Here is a 22,457-nt window from a genome sequence, read left to right as displayed (position 1 = left end):
ATATAAAATGATTCTATTGGAAAAGGTGGAATTTATATACTTAGCAGCCCAGTTTGCTCGAAAGTCACCCCGGTAACAATAGTATGATACGACTTTGAGTATAAACCTTTATCCTTCAGTAACTTGTTATCGATATGCATACAGGGGTAAACTCAATCAAAATACATGCATCTGAATACACTTTGTTTTAGATGTCTGTGTTTTGATATGAACTGAGCTCTCAAATAATTCAGTCAACGTTATATACAATTTCTATTCTATGGATGTTTCCATCGTTATTGTAGTTTTTACGTAAGGATGATATTCGAAACATGCAGATACAGGAGAAGTAGATAAAATGCCACGATTTCAGACTGAATACTAATGGTATAAGCATTGACTTGTATAGCAAAGTATTTACCCGGGAATTATCATCAGTTATTTAAGCTGAGAATTCCTTATTACTTATTTCCGCGAAGCAAAGATTATCATCATTTAACTAAACTGTTATGTTTATGATTTGGATTCAAAGATATTCAGCTTTTTGTTTCAATCCAAAATACGCAATGTTCTACCTTGCACTTCTCGTTAACAGCAGCGAGTTCAGACAAAATTGCGTCATTTTTCTCCTTCAGAATTTTGATTGCCTTCTCGCTATTATCTTTAGATGTCTTCAATTCATCCTTCAGTGCCTGTCGGAACAAGCAAGTGAATAATTTCAAACAGATAAGTCGGAGATCTCATTCATCCACCTAGGATTTTTCAAACACATACTAGGTTCAAAGAGGTATAACATGCATTACAGAAAACAGTGTGCTTCATTGGCTACAAAAAAAAATGGCAACTGTATCCATGAAGTAACAATATCAGGATAAAACTTAAAATGTAATGAGAATACCATTTTAACAAAAGCCTTATTTTAATTAATAGAACAAGACAAACGTTGTTCGGACTATATTTTGTTTTCTCTCTCCTTTCTTTTCTTTTTCATTTTGGAAAGACGACTATTGAAATTCCCCTTCATGGAATGACTATAGTTTATAGAAAATAATAAGTAGCTAATACATATATGAACAATACAATAATTATGCTCTACTATAATTTTATCATTAACATGATTAATTCAATATTTACCTTGTTGTCTGTTATAGCAGTTGCGATTTCAGTCGATAAGCTGTAATTCTTCTCTCCCAAATCGTCGCTCATTTTCTGGAAACGTTTAGATTTCTCTTGGAATGCCTGTCGATAAGTTTCAATTTTGAAAACAAATTTAGGGATGGAAGACAGGCTTGGGTAAGAAGAGAGATGCTTAATATTAAAAAGAATTTGTATCTATAGTAACGAAGTAAGAGAAGATGACCGAGAGGGGAAAGAACAAGGGATAATGTGTGGCGGTTGTATGCAACATTACATTCGTCGTCTTAACTTGACAGGTTTGCTGTTTATTGTTGTTGTTTTGGTGGTGGTGATGGTGGTGATGGTGATGGTGATGGTGGTGATGGTGATGACGGTCATTTACCTTTGTGTCGTATCGTGTTATAGTTTGGAATCCTTATGATCTTTACCACTTTTACCAAATAAAAAAGATAAAGTAGAAATCAAATAATATCAATGCATGGAAATTATCTTAATCGCAGTGATCAATGAAATAAGGTTCATCTTACATTGACTTTCTAAATCAGTTTGTCATACATGTAGCTTGTAACAGTTGACACTGAAAATTAATATTGGAGTTAATACCTCCAGTTGTTTTCGAGCTTCTGAAAGTTCAGTGAGTACGTCACGCTTTTCTTTAGCTGATCTCTCCGTTAATTCTTTGCGAGTTTTCGTCACCTCATCAATCTTAGATTGGAATCTCTCCTTCAAGTCCTAAAAAAATGAGTATGTTGTAAATATCTCTATTATAAAGTTACAAAAGTTTCAGTGAGTCAAATAACATTTTACTAAATCACACCAAGAACGGCACTATCATGTATGAATGGGCACCTGACGCAGGCTGCTTTCTATAACTTTATTCTAAACAAAACGTAACTTAATTACAGCTTAAGCTCCCAATGGGATTATTAGTTTAAAATTAATTTTAGAGTAGTTTAGTGACCATTCAAAGTGTTGATTTCTAAACAATAAATATTGCAACTAATACCTGAAAGATATACAGTGGTTTCTAATCATGAATATTTTCATAATAATACCTGATATTGTTGCTGAGTTTTCTTTATTTCAATCGAAAGTTCCTCATTCTGATGCTGGTCCTTTTCTTCTCTTTCAAAAAGCCTCTCTTCCAATTCCTTTCATTAAAAAAGAGGGGAGAATATGAATAAGGAGGAGCAGAGGAAAGGGAGGTTGACAAAAAAAGAAAGTAGAGAAAAAAAACTAAGGACAACAAGCTGCATACGAGATACAGAAATTTAAAAAAATGTTGAAAAATTGTGTTTTACTTCTTCCTATAAAGTGACATCCAAAAGAGAAACATTACCCATCTCTTTGAATTTTACGTTTATTTAAGAGGTAAATAAACGTTTAATCATAACTTTAATAATTTCTTTTTAGTACTATAGCATTTGTGTCGGAGATTTATTTTATGCTATTTCTGTAATCATGTTATGGCAATAACTGAACAATGTATTTATTGCTAAAGTTGCTGATTTATTAATTCTTTCATTCACTAATCAATTTAACGGTGTACATGTATGCTGTTTAATATATTATCATATCTGTCTATTTTTTAATTTTCTGATTCATCAATTATCATTTTTTAATGATTATATTTTCCATTGGTACATACCTTGCACTTTTTCTTTAATTCGTCAACTTGTTTTGAGAGATATGAGTTTTCCTCGCTTAATTGTTGGGCATTAGTCTGATGTATCTTTCCCTCTTCAATAATGGATAGAGACTGATCCTTAAATTCCTTCAAAAAATACAATGTCTTTAGTCAGATTTTTAATTTGTGTGTATAGATTGGGATTTGACATTTTACACCTGTTTTTATATATATAAATGTAGGTCTATATCAAATATATTTTCTAAGGTCTTGAAGTGGCAACTAAAAGAAAGTTGGAAAAATGTCTTAGAATTTTAAGAATTACACGGCACATTTTAACGTGCCGTGTAATTGCTTATTGTATATGTATGTTTGCTTAGGACTGATTGATATTTTGTTACCTGAATATCTTGGGCTGCTGTTTCGAGTTGTGTTGTAAGGCAATCCGTTCTCTGAGTCAAGTTGGCGACAAGAGTTTCAAGGCGGTCCTTTTCTTGACTCATTGTTGAACAGCTTTCCTTCAATTCCTTTAAAATTTATATTGATAATATATGGCTATGGGTTCATAATGTTCTTTTCAATGCTTTCCTGATCTAAAATACTAATGTGACATTTCTTCTTCTTCTGTATATATATTTATGTTTTCAAATAAGTAAAAATAATCATCGAATCAATTAAATATCATCGAAAATTAAATAGTACAAATGGAATGACAAATGAAAAAAAAAATAGTGACTTTCTATAAGTAAAGATAAAGATGAATTACCTGAGAGTTAGACAGAAGCTGTTGATTCTCTGCTATCAGTTGTTTGATATTGGTATCTCGCTGTGATATCTCATCAGAAAGACGCTGTAATTATAAACGAGTATGTAATCTACATCCATCACTTCGTGTTTTTTTCAGGTATGTCATACGCTCAAGTTCGGTAGGTAATTAAATTTTACAGGTTAACGATAAGAGTGATTATTAGATTTTTCTAAAGACTCCTCAAAAATAATAAATTAATTAATAAAAATGAACAAAGTTTTTTTTAACCTTATTTTCTTCATCCTTTTCATTCCTCTGACTCTCTAAGTCTGCGAATTCTTTTTCCAAATCAAGAAGACGGTCTGTGGTTTCAGCATTCTTTCTCTCTAACTCCTAGCAATTCCGGAAGAATAAACAATGGTTATATAGGTTAATGAGATATATAAAACTATATAGTAAATGGTTATAAAACATAAACCTATATGTACAAACTATAATGACTATCAAGTTGAATTATTGTACTTCAATAACAAATATAATTTGATAGCTTAATTGTAAATATCCCTAGACAATTTACCTTGAGTTTTGAGCCCAGTTCGATCTTTTGAGCCTGTACTTCAGAAACCTTTGAATTCGATTCATATAGTTCTTGATCTGCTCTGGATATGGCGTCCTATATTGATGTATAAAGTTGGAAGGAAGTTGAAAGATGAGGATTTTTTTTTCTTTTTTTTTCTTAACACTTGTAACTCGTGTATACAAAGCTTCGATTTTTTTTTTTTTTTTTGGGGGGGATAATTCAAACAATTTTCAACAATCAATTAAACAGAGAGGAAAACATTTTAATACTACAATCTACCTTCTTACACATGTATTACTATTTCTATTTATATTCCTTCTCCTTCTTCTTCTTTTTTCTTCTATTACTTCAACTAATACTACTGCTACTTCTACTACTACTACTTCTACTACTTCTGCTGCTACTACTACTACTACTACAACTACTACCAAAACTACTACAACTACTTCTACTACTTCTTACAACTAATACTACTACTACCAATATAACTACTACCAAAACTACTACTTCTACTACACTACTACTGTCGTTAGTTTCTTCACTGCAATTATTTCTGTTATGACCATGTTTATATAATTTTCTGTAAACTATAGTAAATCATTTATTTTTTCACATCCTGAAATTCAGGGTTTTAACTTTTCTTTAACCAGATGCATTGTCCATTCATCTTTTTTCCCACCAAGATCTGAATACCTTTAACTTTAGCTCCAGTTCTATCTTCTGTTCCTTCAGGTCTTCAATGTCTTGATTCAGTTTATCCTCGAGATCGTTGATCTTGGGTTCTTTCCAAAACGAGTTCTGGAAAACAAATGACTAGTATCATGAGTATATCATTGACATTCTTTTTGGCTCATATGCTTTTTGGCATTGCTGCATTCAGCGGCGCCACGATAATTTGATAGCGGGGCAAGACAGCCTTAAGGTGACGTCATATTTTCTCCTGTAGATCATATAGGGATATTGTTTAGTTACATGGCCATAACTCTGTTTTTGTACTCTTCCTTCTTCTTTCTTCCATTTCTCATCCTTTTTTCACTACTTTAATAGTCATTGGGAGCGGTCGCCGCCTTGCCCCACCACCTCATGGGACGCCGATATCAGCTAAATTAATTGTTCGTGTTTTACTGTGCAATTTGCTTTGCTCACTTTTGTAATTTATATCTAGTAAACTTACATATTGTATCATGTACTTTTGATTTATGATACAAAAAACGCCTTGCCTGTATCTCTTGATAGAGCTCATCTTTCTCTTTCTGCATGTTTTCAATATCCTGCTCCAACTTCAAGACATAGTAATCTCTTTCCTGTCCATTAGAACGAATATTCTGAAGAGGGGTAAAAAGAAGTGATATATCTATCGGGTCAGTTTGGTAATGAAGCCAAAAAAAATTAGTACGAAAATGTAATTTTAGGATAGGTTTTGACATAATATTAAAAAAATAGAATGATGTTCCACTATTTCCCTTTTCTTTTCTCGTGAAAGTTTTTTTTTCGGTGGAGCCATGGCCCCAAGTCCCCATGAACGCCAATATGTCAGGTAAAAGGTTTCAGGCTATTTCCTGTGAACACACTGGAGCAAATGTAATTAATTATAACAAACCTTCCTCAACAAGTTCAAATAATCATAGGCGTAGATGCAATTTATAAGGATTGAGGTCATTATATTGTATTGTATTGTATTGTATTGTATCGCATTGTACATATATTTACCTTAAGTTCTTGGTCAAATGCTTTCTTTTGCAGCTTCAGGGCATTCTGGTTAGCCTTCGATGTCCTGAAGTCATCCTAAGGATTTAAGGCAGGATTTTATCTTAAAATTATTATCACCATCATTGTCATCATTATCATCGTCATCAGAAGCAGTAGCAACAGCATCACTATCGCCAGTGTCATTGATAAGCATCATTATCATCATCTCCTCCATTTTATTATTACAGTTATTATTATTTTCTTATTTTCATTACTAATCGTATTGAATAATACAAGAAGGAATTAGTTTTGTAGTAGTAGTAGTAGTAGTAGTGGTAGTAGTAGTAGTAGTAGTAGTAGTAGTAGTAGTAGTAGTGGTAGTAGTGATGGTAGTAGTAGCAGTAGTAGTAGTAGTAGTAGTAGTAGTAGTAGTAGTAGTAGTAGTAGTAGTAGTAGTGGTGGTGGTGGTGGTGGTGGTAGTAGTAGTAGTAGTAGTAGTAGTAGTAGTAGTAGTGGTGGTGGTAGTAGTAGTAGTAGTAGTAGTAGTAGTAGTAGTAGTAGTTGTAGTAGTGGTGGTAGTAGTATTAGTAGTAGTAGTAGTAGTAGTAGTAGTAGTAGTAGTAGTAGTGGTGGTAGTAGTAGTAGTAGTAGTAGTAGTAGTAGTAGTAGTAGTAGTAGTAGTAGTGGTGGTGGTGGTGGTAGTAGTAGTAGTAGTAGTAGTAGTAGTAGTAGTAGTAGTAGTAGTAGTAGTAGTAGTAGTAGTAGAAGTGGTGGTAGTAGTGGTAGTAGTAGTAGTAGTAGTAGTAGTAGTGGTAGTAGTAGTAGTAGTAGTAGTAGTAGTGGTGGTAGTAGTAGTAGTAGTAGTAGTAGTAGTAGTAGTAGTAGTAGTAGTAGTAGTAGTAGTAGTAGTAGTAGTAGAAGTGGTGGTAGTAGTGGTAGTAGTAGTAGTAGTAGTAGTGGTAGTAGTAGTAGTAGTAGCAGCAGCAGCAGCAGCAGCAGCAGCAGCAGCAGCAGCAGCAGCAGCAGCAGCAGCAGCAGCAGCAGTAGTAGTAGTAGTAGTAGTAGTAGTAGTAGTAGTAGTAGTAGTAGTAGTAGTAGTAGTAGTAGTAGTAGAAGTAGAATGGGGGTCGGATGTCCGAACACTTATTTTTGAAACCTTCTTTTTTTGTCTTTGGTTTACACTAAAAATATTAATGCAATAGTTGTAATCATCTTTTTTTGTGTTCTTTATAATATTACCTAACATTTTGTACTAAAAGCTGATTAAACTTTGCTTGTAATTTTTTTCCAAATGACTTTTTTAAATTGATTTTCCCGACACAAAAGAACTGGGTATAAATTAGTAGGATGGGGGGGAGAATTTTGTATTGTCATTATTCAAACCAACACCATATTCATTATTAATCATCATCATTATTGATGCCTTAACACCTACTTCAGAGGGTGAATCCAAGTCCATCTTCTGATTGAGAGTTGCCAAATCTTTCTCTAAGGTCAAGATGTATTCATCTTTCTTAAACTCTCTGGTTTGGATATCCTACATTGAAAGAAGAAAAATGTAAATTTTCCTTTGAGACTGATAATATGCGAAAAATAAAAAGAGAAGTTGAGATGGTTGTATTCATTAATATAGGTACACGTAACGACGATATTAGTTCAAGCGAAATGCGAGAAGATGATCTTATTCCATGTCTTTGTCCTTAAGAATTTCCAGAAAATGCATGTCATACCTTGATCTGTTTCTCAAGAGATGCGTTGTTTGTTTTAGCCTCCTCGAGACTATTCTGAAGATCCAAAACCACCTCTCCAGCATCCTCGTAACGCTGCAGTAAATCCTAAGAATATATATGGAAACAAAATGAAACTGTTGCTATTAAAGCCAATTTTTAGATTTATTTCAAGTGATAACAAATTGCAAATATATTTATAGCATCGCCATTGCGCTGCAGTAAAGCCTGGTCTTTGAGAAATAAAACTAAACCGGCTCTAAGTCAATGCATTATACAATATATATTTAATTACTAATTCATTTGGACAATAAATACCACCAAAAACTTATGAACCTCATGAACCTTTTTAATTAAAAACAAACTTCAAAGCCTTCATGATATTTCACTAAATCTCAGTACTTCAGAAGTTAAAATGTCAACATGACAAATTCTTCCAAATAATATTAAGATTACATTCAGTAAAACCATTGATTGTCAAATTTCTTACAACCCTTATAAATAAAATCTATATTGCAATTGACTTACCTGTCTCATTCTTTTCAGATTTAACATGACTTTTCATTAATTTCTGTGTTTTTTCTTTCTAATCCATGTTTATATATTTTTCAAATGTGTGTATATTTATAGTTCTGTAATGCACCGTTTACATATTGTCTCCTTTGAGTGGAATAAATGACTCTTGAATCATATGTGTTGACTAATGTACTATGGTAAACGAAAATGAAATTTGAGAAAATGTTTTGAAGGTTGTTTTTATGTCATACCTCAATTTCAGACGTCGTCTTCTCGATGTCTTCCTCGAGATGGCGAATCTTATTCTCAAATTCAAAGACTCGATTTTCTGCTGTCTGACGCTTATCTTGAGCTTCCTATAAACATTCAGATAATGATATGCTTTTGATTAGGCTCTATATTTAAGTGAAATTATTTGCTTATTCTAATATTAATCATAACCGGGAAAAGCACAAGCGTCGCGTAGTTTTGTTGAGAAAAATGCGAAAGGGTCACTGGGACGTCCCCTCTTCATTTCCTACTCGCTTTTTATATGTTTAAACCTTCTCATAAATTTCTTGGGGTTCAACTGCTCAAATGAACTATTTTCAACAACAATAACAATTATCTATGTTATAAAGAAAAGTTTTGGAGCACATACAAATATGTTTGATGCACATAAAATGAATTAATAAACAAAGAAACTAATGTATATCATAGCATTAGTTTCTTTGTTAATGAAAATATGTTTCATTACAGTAATTAAATTATCAATTATGATTTTTGTTAATATTTTACCTGTAGGTCAAGGGCTAAGTCGAGGTTCTTTGTTTGCAAATCATCCATTTCGTTTTGGAGTTCAACGATGCGTTTGGTCTTTGTCTTTTCACGATCACAAAGATTCTAGGAGAAATGAAAAAATTGACATTGATTTCAAAATTCGATTATTTATTTTTTACTCTGGCAGTTTTATTTCACTTAAAACCCTCCCTCCGAATCTCCAATAAATCTAATCGATTGATCTATTTGTCCATCTTTTTAGCTAACTACCTTCCCCCAGCCCCCTTCCCTCTCTTTGCTCTCTCCCTCTCCCTCTCTCACGTCACGCTCCCTTCATTCTCTCATCCACTCCCTTAATCCAGTCTCTCGGGGGGGGGGTTGGGGGAAGGGGTATTTACCTGGATCTCCGTGTCATTGTGGTGTTTATTTGACTTGATTCGAAGTTGGTGTTCTAGATCCTATAGAGTACGGGTAAAAATACAAGTGGATATCTTTATAAATCAACTTAATCAACTTTAATCAACTTTATTAATCAACTTAATTGATCATTGACAGGATTTAGTACGTGACATATACCATTTTATGTATTACTATATAGTATAAGAAAATTGAAAATAAACCAAAACAAGAATTATATTACTCGTATCAGGAGCAGATCCAGAAATAGGGGTGACAAACATAGTTTCTCGATTTATTTACAATTTTCTGACAAACCCCAAAGGAAAAGGGAGCTATCACCAAAGAAGGTAGAGGTCATCTTATAAAATGGGAATCACAATGTATTTTGATGGTGCGAAAGGAATATATATTGGCCCCTGTGCCACCCGCCCCTCCCCCTCTGAAAATAATAAAGGATCCACGCCTGAATTTAATTAGACGAGAGTTTTGTCCATGACTATAGAGCTGGATGTATATATACCTGAATCTTGTCATCTTTGACCTTGACCATGTCTTTGAGGTCGATGAAAGAAACTTCCATCTTATCGACAATGGTTGAGGTCTGGGTGTTGGTAGTATCGATATCCATCAATTGAGCAAGACCCTGACGAGAGAAGATCGAGAAAGCGAATTCGTCAAACTCAATATAAAGACATTTTCTGGTTTGCACGTAATTACATCACATGTTTGTTGGATGTAAACCAGAAGAACCGTTAATTATTGAGCTTCCATAATTATAGACTTGTGGAGCTTTAAATATTCCGATTACTGGACAATGTGAAATATCACAATCTTGCTAGTATGATATCGTTATTTATGTTTGCAGAGTGTGTCCGATTTGCTTATGGAATTATTGATAAAGAACATGTTGGCATGAAGTGTATAATTCAGGATTTGCTTTAAATATGTGTTTAAAAAATATGAAAAACTAAGAAATTGATGTGGCACAGATCTATTATACGTTTCACATTTTCAGAGAATATTTTAGGGTGTTAAATGTAAGTCAGCAATAATAGTAGTCTCACCGTCAGTAACTCATCCAAATGGCCTATCGGAGTGATGTCCAATGGCTGACTTGGTCGCCCCTCTTTCAATTTCTGCAAAGAGATTATGAGAATACGAAGACATGTTTGGATTCAATATCGCTTAATGATAATGATAATGATAAATGATAAATCCATAATTTATTGTTCGAAATAGACATGAAATGAAATGCTCCGAAAATGTGCTTTGCCCAATTGATCGTGGGCCCGGCAGCCGCTGTGCAGCGCCAGATCGACGAGGCTCTATCCCTTTAATCGTTGAACGCCAAACAGGGTAGCAGCAACTCCCATCTGCTTATGATAGATGTCACTCCGTTTTATCATTCTGTCAACTTGATTTAGGACTATATTTTTCAAAACAGAGACGTACAATAAAATAAATAATTTGCATTGAATCTTGAATTGGAATATCATTTCGTATGTTCATCGTTATAAATGTTAATTGTTATATACATGCAGAAGATTTTGCTTAAAATGAGTATAATTTTCGAGAATCATGAATTTTGCAGGCCCGATTCCTTTTTTCTTTCTCATTATATGCCACAGGGGTCCAATCGGGTCTGAATATTCCGTGATGTATGTTTTTGTACAGTCAAAATCAAGAAAATTGATAATTATATATTTTCATTTCGTCAAAATGTATATACCTGGATTTCGATCTTAAGCTGTGATATGACATGTTTCTGTTTGCTCCAGCTGGATGTGAGGAGATCGGCTAACCCATCAGGAGCAAGGGGACCAGACACACCTGTTAGTCCCTTGCAAGCCTTTACGAGGACCTCGTTACCCTGTAGTACAAAAAAAAGAGTTTTAAAACAAAAATTGTTAAGTGATGTACATGTACTACATTTAATCTTCATCATCACCTACCTCCTCCCTTCCTTAATGCGTGGTTCGTTCGAGCTCCAGAGCTTAGAACCGCACCCCCGAAAAGTACTCGGAGTATTTACCCCACTTCCATTCCAGTATACGAATGTATTCTTCAAGTAAATATAAGCTACATAAATCATGTATCGACTTATATGCCGCAAATCGTTGAAATAATCTGTATGATTATATTATCTGTACTAAAAAAACTCATTTCACATATCAAGGTGTATTGTTTCCTAAGATAATTATGGTGATAATTTCCTAGGATCCCTTGCAAAAAATAACAATCTGAATAAATGATAATTTTTCATATTTTTGTAAAAGTATAATAAAGAAAAGTGTGGTGAATACCCTCGGCCCCCGCAAACAATAACATCAGTAATCTCATAAATTTTCACCTTTATGTTCTTTTTTAGACGAGTAACGCGTTCTTTAGAGGTTTGAACGAAATTCCTGAAGGATCTTGCAGTTCTAGCTGGGTTGGTCTCAGATCCTAGACCTAGTTCCCCTTGCACGTCAAACAAGAGAACATCGTGGTCCTTTAAAACAAGAGGCGAAAAGGAGGTGAGAGCGGGAGGGGCGAAAGAGGAAGGTGTAGAGATCAGAGGGTAAGTACAGGCACGCAGTCAGAGAAGGGTTGTGAGAATGAGTTAGGGGAATTAAAAAGGAAGCGAGAGGGGGAGAGAAAGGGAGAGGAGAGAGAAGAATAAAGAGTTACACTCAGAGAGAGGGGGAGGGTTGGAGAGGGGGAAGGGTATATTATTGTGGAAGAACATAAGGACACTTATCCAGGGGAACACATCTGGTCCGTGCCCCCCCCCCCCTTTTTGAGAAGCAAAATTAAAATTTGTAATGTAAAAATGCCATTAAAACAGAGGTGTGCCCCCTCTTTTGAAAGTGAAGACTTTTTTGGTTAAAACCCCCTTTTTTTTGGGGGGGGGGCTTGTCATATTTTTCCTCCGAAAAATGTGCCCCCACCTTTTGGAAAATCCTGGATCCGCCCCTGCATAAGGGGAATGTAAAAGAGAAAAGGAGAGAGCGTGCAAGATAGGCTTTTATTAAGAAAAATTAATAAAGCCTTAAAGGAAAAAGTAAAACGTGAATTGAAATCGTTTGGTGCATGCAGAAAGACCCGAAGATAGAAATCATGGTTATGGACGGATTATAGTGATGTTAGTAGAAGTCTGTGGATCAATTGTTGAAATGGAAAGATGATAAGAAAATTAAGATTTTTTTTTTTTTTTTTGGGGGGGGTAATATGGACCGTCCCTCCATTCCCGAGTAAAGTCAAGCATAATGATCATGCATTAGTAGTCATCTAGGGTAGATGTGAACATAGGAGATTGTGACATCGTTTTTACTTTATATTACGCTTTATCGAAGGATTCAAGGATGAAATGAAAACGCACGGTCTATGTAGTCAGGTCGCCTTTCCAGTCAAATAATGATATAAAACTGCCACTCCTTGTCTTACGAATGCTCATATCAACATATTCTCTAAACAGGACCTACACAAAAGTTGCATCACACATATGAAGCTCTCGTTTATTATGACGAAACTACTGAATCTCAAAGTGTGACAACGCTGCGTGACCCTTATCATTCAAGTTGCACCTTTGTTATTTTATCATAAGCATGATGTCGGTAGGGGGGAACTTAAATCACATATGCTCAGAAATAGTAACACCCCCTCCCCATATGCATATCCCCCTTCCCCCCTTTCTATGAGAATTGTTCTTTCTTCCATTTTGACAATGGTTTATGAAAATAGATTTAATTCAAGCTACCTTTTACTTTTGGGGGTTTTTAAGCGGAAGTCGATGATATTTTATTCAATTCCATTGGAAGGTCCTATATATGCGGTTGTTCTCTTCTTCTTGCAATACCTTGAGATATTTTTTTATTAGTTTATATTTCTCTTTTCCAAACTGAAATCATGTCTTATTTCAAGCCATACTTCTACTTTAACGAATTAATCATCTCCTGTGATATTCAATGTACGACAATATACTGTACATATATTTATCAAACTTGAAGCCTTGTTCTTACTTTTCTCATCTGCCAGTGTAAACAAAAAAAATGTCAAGGTGAATATCACTTTAAATGGTGAAAAGAATGTTTTTAAAAAACACGAAAAATAAACAAAATCAATTTCAATTAAATATTCATTCACTTTTCATGTTTTTATTTTTATTTTTTTCAATAGAAATTGATAATGAAACAGATATCTACTCTACAGATTGCTTAACTAATGTTATTAATAAATGGACAAAGACATTAATATGATTTTACCTTTAATTGTTCCTTCATTCTTTCGATTTTATTATCTGCACTAGCCATCTTAAACCTCAGTTTACTGACCGTGTCTGCCGGGTTGGTAGTAGGCTCAAAATCAAAAGATTCCCGAAGAAATTTCAGCACTATTTGCACGTCCTAAAGAAATCAATATTTTAAAATGTAATCACCCCTAAAAAAAAAAAATAATTACATATGGGAAATATTCCTTGTCTCACTTCCCAAACTAGGTTCAAATGTTATCCACTTTAATTACATTGAAATATTGAGATATTAAACATGCAGTTTGAGACAAATTTACGGTAAAACCTTTGTGGTTTCATGACTGTAATGTGTAGGGAGCACACCTTATCTTCTCTTTTGTTTTTACTGAAACAATAATCACTCGCTCGGGAGTGATCAAAAAGTTTGTGAAGACTGTAAAGCTTAATGTCATCAAAAGGTCACGAGTAATTGCTATTTAGGTAAATGCTTTATCGAGAGATAAAGATAAATAATAATTGTTTATTCGATCTACCAGAAGAGTCAATAATTCTAGTGTAAACAAATCATTCCTCAAACACAACTGATGCAATGTCGTAATGCATATCGTCTCAGCCTGTTTGGTACTGAAAATCGGTGCCCAATTCCAAGTTGGCCCATGCAACCCCCGGATGGGCCGCCAATATAAGGAAAAGGCAAAAGGAATCCCCCCACTCCCCCGTGATTACTTAGAAATAAAACCTTGATGTCTTTTTATATTCATTTATTCTTTTTTATCATTTACCCCCCCAAATACTGTTATTATTTTTGCCAACAAGACCTGTTTTAGAGGTTGCCACCCCCTAAAAAATGTATTAAAAAAATTGAAAAATGTTCAAACCTCTCTCGTTTCCTGAAAAATCAGCATTTAACATTGGATGTGTAACTTATATCGGATAAAGTGATTAGGCTTTTTTAATAGAATAATGTTTAAGATGGAAATATTACTACGCCCCATATCTCTGTCCTCCCTGTCCTTCCCCCTTCTTTCTCTTTCTCCCCGTCTGTCTGCCCCTCTCTCTCACTCACTCTCTCTCTCTTGCTCTTTCTCTAGTTATCCCCACTCTATGGCCCGTATTCTGAACTCGGGTTTAAATTAAACCCTGGTTTAAAGTTGTGGTTTAAGTATGGAGAGCCAATTGTGGCACAAATCCTTAACAGTACACATCCAATTGATTAACTCATTTGACACTCAAATTGTTTATAATTGTCTGAGAATGATAACTGAAGGATTTTCTTCATTATGAAAGCAAAAGGAAACAAAATAGTAAACATAAGAAATATACAATACAAACGGAATTTTTGAATTTTTGGCTCCCCATAATTTTAGCACAGAGTTAGACCGTGGTCAAAGTTAAACCCGACTTCAGAATACGGGCCGAGTTTTTGGCTCTGAGTTTTATTCACTCAATAATTCTCTCCCGCCGCATCCTCGTTCCGAATCCGAGATAGATAAGTTGGTTCATATTTGAACCAAACTTTATGAGAGTGTATAACACTTTACTTGCCTCATTTCGGACTTTTTTGGTCTTGAATTGGTCCACTTGACGTGCCATCAGTGATTTCTTAATAGTAGGGTAAACTAGATCACCCTTATTCCTTACTGGCTTCTCAGCCAATAGAGGAAGAAGTCTGTTGGTATGCTTCGATGTGATACTCATTCTAAAACAAAGTGAAACTGTGTGAATATACCTGATCATCTCTTGTGGATCCAGTAAAAGTTAAGTGTTAATACAACAATGACTTCGTGATATAAAATCATAGGTCTCCATAATGATTTAAACAAAAGTGTTCTTATTGAATATATATATTGCTTCATGCGACAATTGTCGTGAAATGAAAGTATATAAAGCATAGTGTTTTTTTTTTCATATTAAGATAAGGAATGAATAATATGAGTGATGTTTAGGCAACATACAAAATAATTTGTTTCTTCTGTTATTTTCAAAAGGCTTTGCAGATTTCTTGAAAATATATGAAGAACTCACCTGCTCACTGTGAATTTCTCGCAAGCGGATGTTGAGCGGTAGAATAAAAACTTTTACCACAAACGTGATAAAAAACACTCTTAAAATATATCGAAGAGTTTCAATCAACGTGTTCGCTTGTACGCTGCTATTAGCTCATGTGAAGCTGGAAAGTTCAGGTTGCTATGCGACTGCACGGGCCCTGACTAGACTGCAAGCTCGAGCGTGACGTAACAAGAACTTTTATCCAATGAACGTGCGCCTACGCTGAATATTCTAATGAATATTCATAACCTAGTTTAGACGCGTACGTCGCCACGGCCCAGCAGGTTCAGCAAATGCATTAAAAATGTTTAAGCTTTTCAATTCTTCCAAAATGTCAACATTGATAAATTTATCAAAATTTTGCAGCATTATAATGGATAAGTTTAATAAATAAATAAATAAAATATTTATGTTAACATTTTCTTTTTGAAATCACGTTCATGTATGTAATTAAACAATTATTAGGTAAAGGGAAAATAAGTCTTAATTCTCTCAAATTTTTATAAAATAAAAGTCCAATATAGACCTATATTAGAATTATATTTTCACTTTTTATTCACATATCGGTGCCTTTGCATTGCAGTTCCACTTTTTGAATCCTATAACACGCATTCATTCGTCTATTTGTCTATATACCGTTATTGTTATCATTTATTATCATTGTTGTTAGTATTGTTTATTTTAACACTATTGTTATTGTTATTACCATCATTTATCTTTTTGTTCTTTCTTTTTTTCTCTTCCCCTTTTGTTTTTCCTTCTTTCTTTTCTTCTTTTCCTTTTTTGTCTCTCCCCCTTCTCTCACCAATCGATTTAGAGACACATCATACCTTTCACTGACAGTTACGTCTCTAAAGTAATTTCATGTAGTATTCATTCCATTACTCTGTAAATATGTGATTGTATATATTTGTAAATACTTTGTAAATATAATTGAAATGATTTTGAATATGTTATGTTCTATGATAGTGTCCCCAATACCCGAATTAGGGTGACATGGGTAAATAAAATCATTGTCATTGTCAATGTCAGCAACACTTTTGTATGCAACATCAATGGGCATCGATGGGAGAGAAACAATATACTGTGACAATATAAACTCTGTTTAAAATGTTGTACAACAATGTTTAGTACGTGTTTACTTTATGAACGTTATAGTTAAACAGTTATTCAATATTCAATAAATGAAGCATGGTGGTTTTGAATTCCAAACACGTCTTGTTTAATCAAACTTTTCTTGCTCTTCACTTTCCTTTTATTGTAGAGATCATCACTATCATGATGACACCAATCTTTCTCGACATATTGCAAAGTTCATTCTAGTTTAGCTTTTTGGAGCTGAATGAGGAATTATCTCATCAAGTATCAAGTAATAATACTGCAAACTTCATGTAGTAAGCAGCTTTGTAAAAAATAAATAAATTGCTTTCTACTGAGCACATGCAGAGGTCAAGGGATCCATTCAAAATTTACCTAAAAACGAAACTTTTATTTTGCAGTTTTTGTTCATAATCTCTGCTGTCATGTTTGTAAGTGTCACATTGGAAATTAAGCCCGGATTCCAATGATGTTTTAGATTATATTATCAAAGGTCAATTTTACACCCAGAGATTTTGAATTAAATAATAAAATAACAATACGTACGATTTATATAGCGTCTTTTCCATTTTGATTAAATGCTGAAGGTGCTTAGAATAGAGCAAAACACAAAAGTAATGAGAACTAAGAGAAGTACGCAAGAAAGGGTAAATTATACACAGTCGTGAGGAAAATGTCTGTCAATTCAATTGAGAAAGGAAAATCAAAACATTTAATCAAAATGAAATGTAAAATAAATCTATGGCTTCAAATCATTTATATTCACAAAACAGTGATATGCACACCACTGACTGTAAACATGGTAAATGATAGAATTAATTATGTCACTTGAAAATTCATTTTGATCTGCTTGATCAAAATAAAATACTAAATGAAAATATGAAAATATCAACATTTTTGTCCGACAGTTTGTCAGCTCTGACACTTTCCTTGATTTTGATTGACAGAGAAGCACTGTTGCTATGGTAACTGTCGGATAAAACAGGACTTGTCGGACAAATCACTTTCATAAACGCTCCCCAGGGTTTTCGGATGCTCGAGTAAAATTCACTTTATTGGCCTTTACAAAAGCTTTAGATCATTATTTACATTTTTACCTCAAATTAAAAACAAATGATATATTTAACGAAAGGTAAAAAAACATAATAGTTTTCTAGAAATAGATAACATGAATAATAATTATGAAAATAAAGAGATATGAAACTTTTTTTCAGTGCCATAACCTTTTCTTGGGTAATCTATTTAAAGTTGAACGTAAAAAGTTATGTATAGCATGCACGGGCCAGGGAAATTCTCCATGTATATATTTTGTAAACCGCTAGTGCATATCTCACCAGTCAAAGTATGCGAGTGCGATCGCACATTATAGCTGAATTCCCGACCTGAAAACTGGAAAATTGTGAAGAGGATATGATTTATCTCACTAAATAACAATGATGATGTGAAGTATGTGCGAACTATTTTTTTTTTTTTTTTTTGGGGGGGGGGGGCGATTTAGACCCCTAATAACGGGACATTCTAAGCATGGTCGTAGGCATAATTTTTTTTTCTGGACGGGGATGGGGGGCAAGACGCGTAATTTTTTATATCAAACTCAAAAGCGTAGGAACGAATCAACGGAGCTTGTCATCATCGGGGGCGTTTTAGCACTTTCTAAAGTGAAATTAAAAGATTTTGTGCACACTTGAGTTGAATTTTGTGAAAATTTTCATTTATGTCATATGGCAGGTGCTGCCCCCTGCTTCCTACGGTTATGGCTCTACTAAGCAATTTTGTACATAAACTAAACAATGATTAATTCAAACTGGAAATATTTGATACGCTGCCCTGAAAGGGAATATTTCAAGGACTGTTTGTGGGAAATCAGAGGCTACGTATATGCCTACCTCAGTAATCAGCTGCGAGTGTGCAGCGCGAGCTAAACATTTTCTTTAAATATTCTTAGCACTCTTTCGTAAAGATGTTCATCTCGATCGCTACAACAAAATAATGAAAAATTTCGAGAATATTTATGTGTGTATATTGACTATATAGGAAACATGCTCTTGAGACTTGAGCAGATTGTTATCCATCTCACTCAACCGGTAATACGATTTTTTTTTTATTATCAATCATTCTCTTATCTTCCGTCTCCTCTTTTTTCCCCCTCTCTTTCATTTTCTTGTTCTATATTCCCCTTTTATCTTATCCCTCTTATTCTTGGAGGGGGGGTGACTTTGGCCTCTCTAGAATCAGCCCCACCCTATAGCCCTAAGTCCTGTGCTTCGCCTTCGTATCCTCGTTACCGGTTAGGCTGCGTCCCACGGATCGGGTACCGGGTGCGCACCTAGTTTTCTATGTCCGTTATATAGGAATCGATCCGATTAACAAGCCATAATAAATTTACTTTGGTTCGTGCTCGGAGAAGGGCAGAAACCGGGGGCAGAAAGTTACTGGTATGTTCTTTTTCTTGTTATATATTTTATTATCCTTTTTGTCCGTGATATCAGATGGTTGATGTGCAGCTGTGTTTTGTTTGTTGGTGTATTGTTTTTGAGCAGTTATTAAGATAACGACGAGTGAAGTGGAAGTTGGGCGCGGGCGGATTGACTTTTTGCGTCCTGAAAACATGAAACTGATGAAGCCTAGTGTACGGTAGTGGTAGTCGGACTCGTAGTCCATTACAATTCCCAGCGCGTGCGATTTTTATGATGCGCCCATTGCATAGATTAATTCATGTTTCTGTGTCAGAAAAAAAGCAAATGAAATGAAGTAGCCCGACCAGAGGAGTCAAGACTAGTAATATTGATGTCGATTCGGCAGACACAGTAAACGATCATGACGATAAGGTTTATTTAGCCAGACTAGAAATCTACGCCTCATAGACATAGTCATAAATAAAAAAGATATTCTTTCACTTTTTCAGGATAGTAACTTTGACTTTGACCCTTTGTGACTTTGACAGTTCCAACCCCCAGTTAAAACTCTGACTTGGACCTTTGGAGTATTTCGGAGGAACATAGTCACTACCAACAGGCAATGCAACACGATCACTCAGGCATCAGGCTGCGCGGGGGGCTGCGCATATATCATGCAGCTCATCTCAGGCTCAACTCGTAAATAATCATATCTGGTATGGTGCAATAACTAAACTAGTAAAGTAGGCAAGCGATAGGGTTAATCATATGCACTATCATTTTTTTTCAATCATGTGATTTTCTATAGTCAAGATCATTGACGCAACGCAGATTTGAGTCTCGCCTTGAATGATCTTTTCAAAGTTTTTTTTTTAATTAAAAATGGAGGCAAAATTTGTAGTCTGATTCAAAGCCTCAAAAGTAGAGTTAATTAGCCTGTATTGTATTGTTATTATGACTGAGTTTACCGAATTGACTGCAGATACCGGTATACATTTTCTGATAGGAAATTAACTGAAATTAACAAAAATGCACTTAAATTCTAAAATGGCATAGAGTGTACATCTGTATGCTTTAGAAGTAACCAACAACTTTAATAAAATTGCCATTTTTTATTCCTAGGAGAATTTGCTCCTGATTATCCTCCACCCTTCACATGTTGCTATAAATTAAACACTTATTTAGAGGGGAAACAACTTTATTTTTAAAATGACTTTGGTATGAGGTTACTGCTCTCATCATAGGCTTTATTTTGACACCAAATAGGCCTACAACATATTTTGTATTTCCAGCAGAGAAAATTAAAGGAATATACCAAAAATTGTTGCGCAGATGTCACAAATCCACCTATTTACTGGCCCAATTCAAAACGAATGACCAGAAACTATGGAATAGATTTGAAGGGGGGAGTGAGCGGAAAGTAGGACGCTGACCATGGAGTACATGTAACTGCTGCTTCATTATGATGAATGCACTGGTTGTGTGTGTATTTTACATGAGGGGAGGGGCTACATGTATCTTAATAGCACATCCTTTAGAGAATAGCACTCCCCCGGTTGTCTCGAAAGTCATGAGGTTGCTTTAACATCGCACCACTCCAATCTCAGCAACACTTTGAAAAAATGGGGGGGGGGGGGGCTTATGTAGAAGGGTTGCATTAGCGAGCGTACTGCAATGCACTGCACCATAATGCAACACTTTGAAATTAGCTCTATCGGAGCGAGTTCTGAAAATAATAGTGAGACTGAGTTAAGTCTGCCTTTAGAGCTTTCATATATTTTTTACTTTTTCGGTATATAATAATAATAATAATAATTAGACTTATATCGGGCCAAATCCACTCTGTAGAGTGCTCAAGGCGCTTTTTAGGAAATTATAAAAGAAATTAAGAAGAATTGAACAGAAATGTTTTGAGGTAATGTTTAAAAGTTTCAGAAGTCAAGCATTGTTTGATGTTTTGAGGGAGGCTATTCCATAGCTTAGAGGATGAGTAAGCAAATGATCTTTCACCCCAGGTTTTGGAAATTTTGGGGGTAACAAGAGAATTGGAAAAGGAGGAACGTAAGGATCTTGAAGGGGTATAACTTATTGTACTCCCTCTTTATAAAAAGAGAAATAATGAGCAAGTATTTTTATATGATACATGTACATGTACATGTAGCTGTGACATCATGCAGTACTTAGTATTAATATCAAGTTGAAATTGTCTCATGCTTTTCTTGTAAAGAGCTAGTTGAAGTATGGTATGGTCTAAAATCATGAGCCATTCTAGACACAAAAATTGTGATTTTGGCCTCCATTAGTCACAGTTTCTATTTACAAGGGTCTGCTCATTATTTCTCTCTTAATATCACGTAATCATTGTTAAAATGCATAAGTTTGAAAATAATACTACTAAATTGATCAAAAGAAATTTTCATTAGAAGTAATGTATGTTCAATTAAAATTTTCATCCCTTTAAAGCATTGTGATTCAGGAACCACTGCTCCATGTTGCATCTTGTTTGTGTCTAGATTGAACAAAAAAGTATACATGAATATAAGTAAAGTCATAAAAAATATTAAGAAAAAAATAATGTCATACATGATCAGACTTGGCCCTCAGGCCTCAGCTTCATGCGATTGGTGAAAACAAAATATTAATTTCAGGACTGCAAAATAGAACAAGTTACCGGGTATATAAAACTCTTGATGTCTTTCACGTTATTTAATCAATAAACCCTCAAGATATATTTTTTCAGTTTTTGATCATATTTGAAAGATTAAAATTTTGTTTTCATCTTGGTACTTTTCTTATAATCAGATACAATACTGGTAGGTAATTTGACTGACTTATCCTAACTATCAATCATGATCTTAATATGTTTTTGAATAATTCTTCATTACATGTAGCTGTACCTTTAAATACAATATTGTACAAATATGTCTCGAGGTGTACTGTAGGCACTACACATATATTGTATGTGAGGAAGTATTATCTAACATAGTAAATATTGTTTCAAAATTCAATTGTAGTATATAATTTGTTTCTGAATGAAATACATGTAGTTGCATGAAAGAAAGGTGTTTTAAGAATTTCGGAGGTGATCTTGACTGTACTGAGGGCAAAATTCTCTATTGTTGAAAGTATTTCTAAAGCTGGTGTCTTGTGTCCAGCTTTTCTTTGACTTGGATCCAAACCAGATATTAATTATAAAAATCATGTATTGCGATTGTTGAACTGTATAATTAAATGACATTTTCATTATGTGAAACTTCTGGTTAGGGCTGAGTCAAAACCGTCATTTTGCCATTTTGTTAACAATTTGACCTTAAGATAAAAAAACAAATGTTACCCCTATGTATGTATTTTCTCTTTCGACTCAGAAGGATTAATATTACTTTCAATTGATGTGTAACTATTATCACTTTGTAAATATTGGGCAGGATCATTATCTTACAAAGGACACCATAATGTCATGTACATACATGTATGTACTAAAGTATGTGTAGGCTTTAAAATTACTTATTTTACCATATCATA

The 22,457-nt window shown here is 34.3% G+C and overlaps 1 protein-coding gene across 1 annotated transcript; it reads right to left on the bottom strand.

Annotated features, from left to right (window-relative positions):
* Positions 1-1,249: 1,249 nt before the first annotated feature.
* Positions 1,250-13,453, bottom strand: LOC129261924 (uncharacterized). The gene is made up of 17 exons (XM_064099298.1): positions 13,406-13,453; positions 10,891-11,031; positions 10,226-10,297; positions 9,682-9,804; positions 9,161-9,220; positions 8,781-8,885; positions 8,255-8,359; positions 7,491-7,595; positions 7,196-7,297; positions 5,782-5,856; positions 5,292-5,396; positions 4,765-4,869; positions 4,069-4,164; positions 3,510-3,593; positions 3,145-3,270; positions 1,720-1,848; positions 1,250-1,267 (listed from the first exon to the last, which is right to left on the bottom strand). The coding sequence occupies exons 1-17, from the start codon at positions 13,451-13,453 to the stop codon at positions 1,250-1,252; spliced, it is 1,599 nt and encodes a 532-aa protein (XP_063955368.1).
* Between the last annotated feature and the right edge of the window lie 9,004 nt (positions 13,454-22,457).

The sequence above is a fragment of the Lytechinus pictus genome, chromosome 5 (genome assembly GCF_037042905.1).
Source record: "Lytechinus pictus isolate F3 Inbred chromosome 5, Lp3.0, whole genome shotgun sequence".
In the NCBI taxonomy this organism is placed as follows: Eukaryota; Metazoa; Echinodermata; class Echinoidea; order Temnopleuroida; family Toxopneustidae; genus Lytechinus; species Lytechinus pictus.
This window is presented reverse-complemented; position numbering and strand designations above follow the sequence as displayed.

What these genes read in the sequence shown, in the direction of transcription:
- LOC129261924 (XM_064099298.1), bottom strand. Translation starts at nt 13,453, where the DNA reads ATGGCTAGTGCAGATAATAAAATCGAAAGAATGAAGGAACAATTAAAG. An exon ending in GAATGAAGGAACAATTAAAG is followed by an intron (nt 11,032 to 13,405) that starts GTAAAATCATAT and finishes TTTGTACTACAG; the next exon opens with GGTAACGAGGTCCTCGTAAA. An exon ending in AGCTCTATCAAGAGATACAG is followed by an intron (nt 4,870 to 5,291) that starts GCAAGGCGTTTT and finishes TTTGTTTTCCAG; the next exon opens with AACTCGTTTTGGAAAGAACC.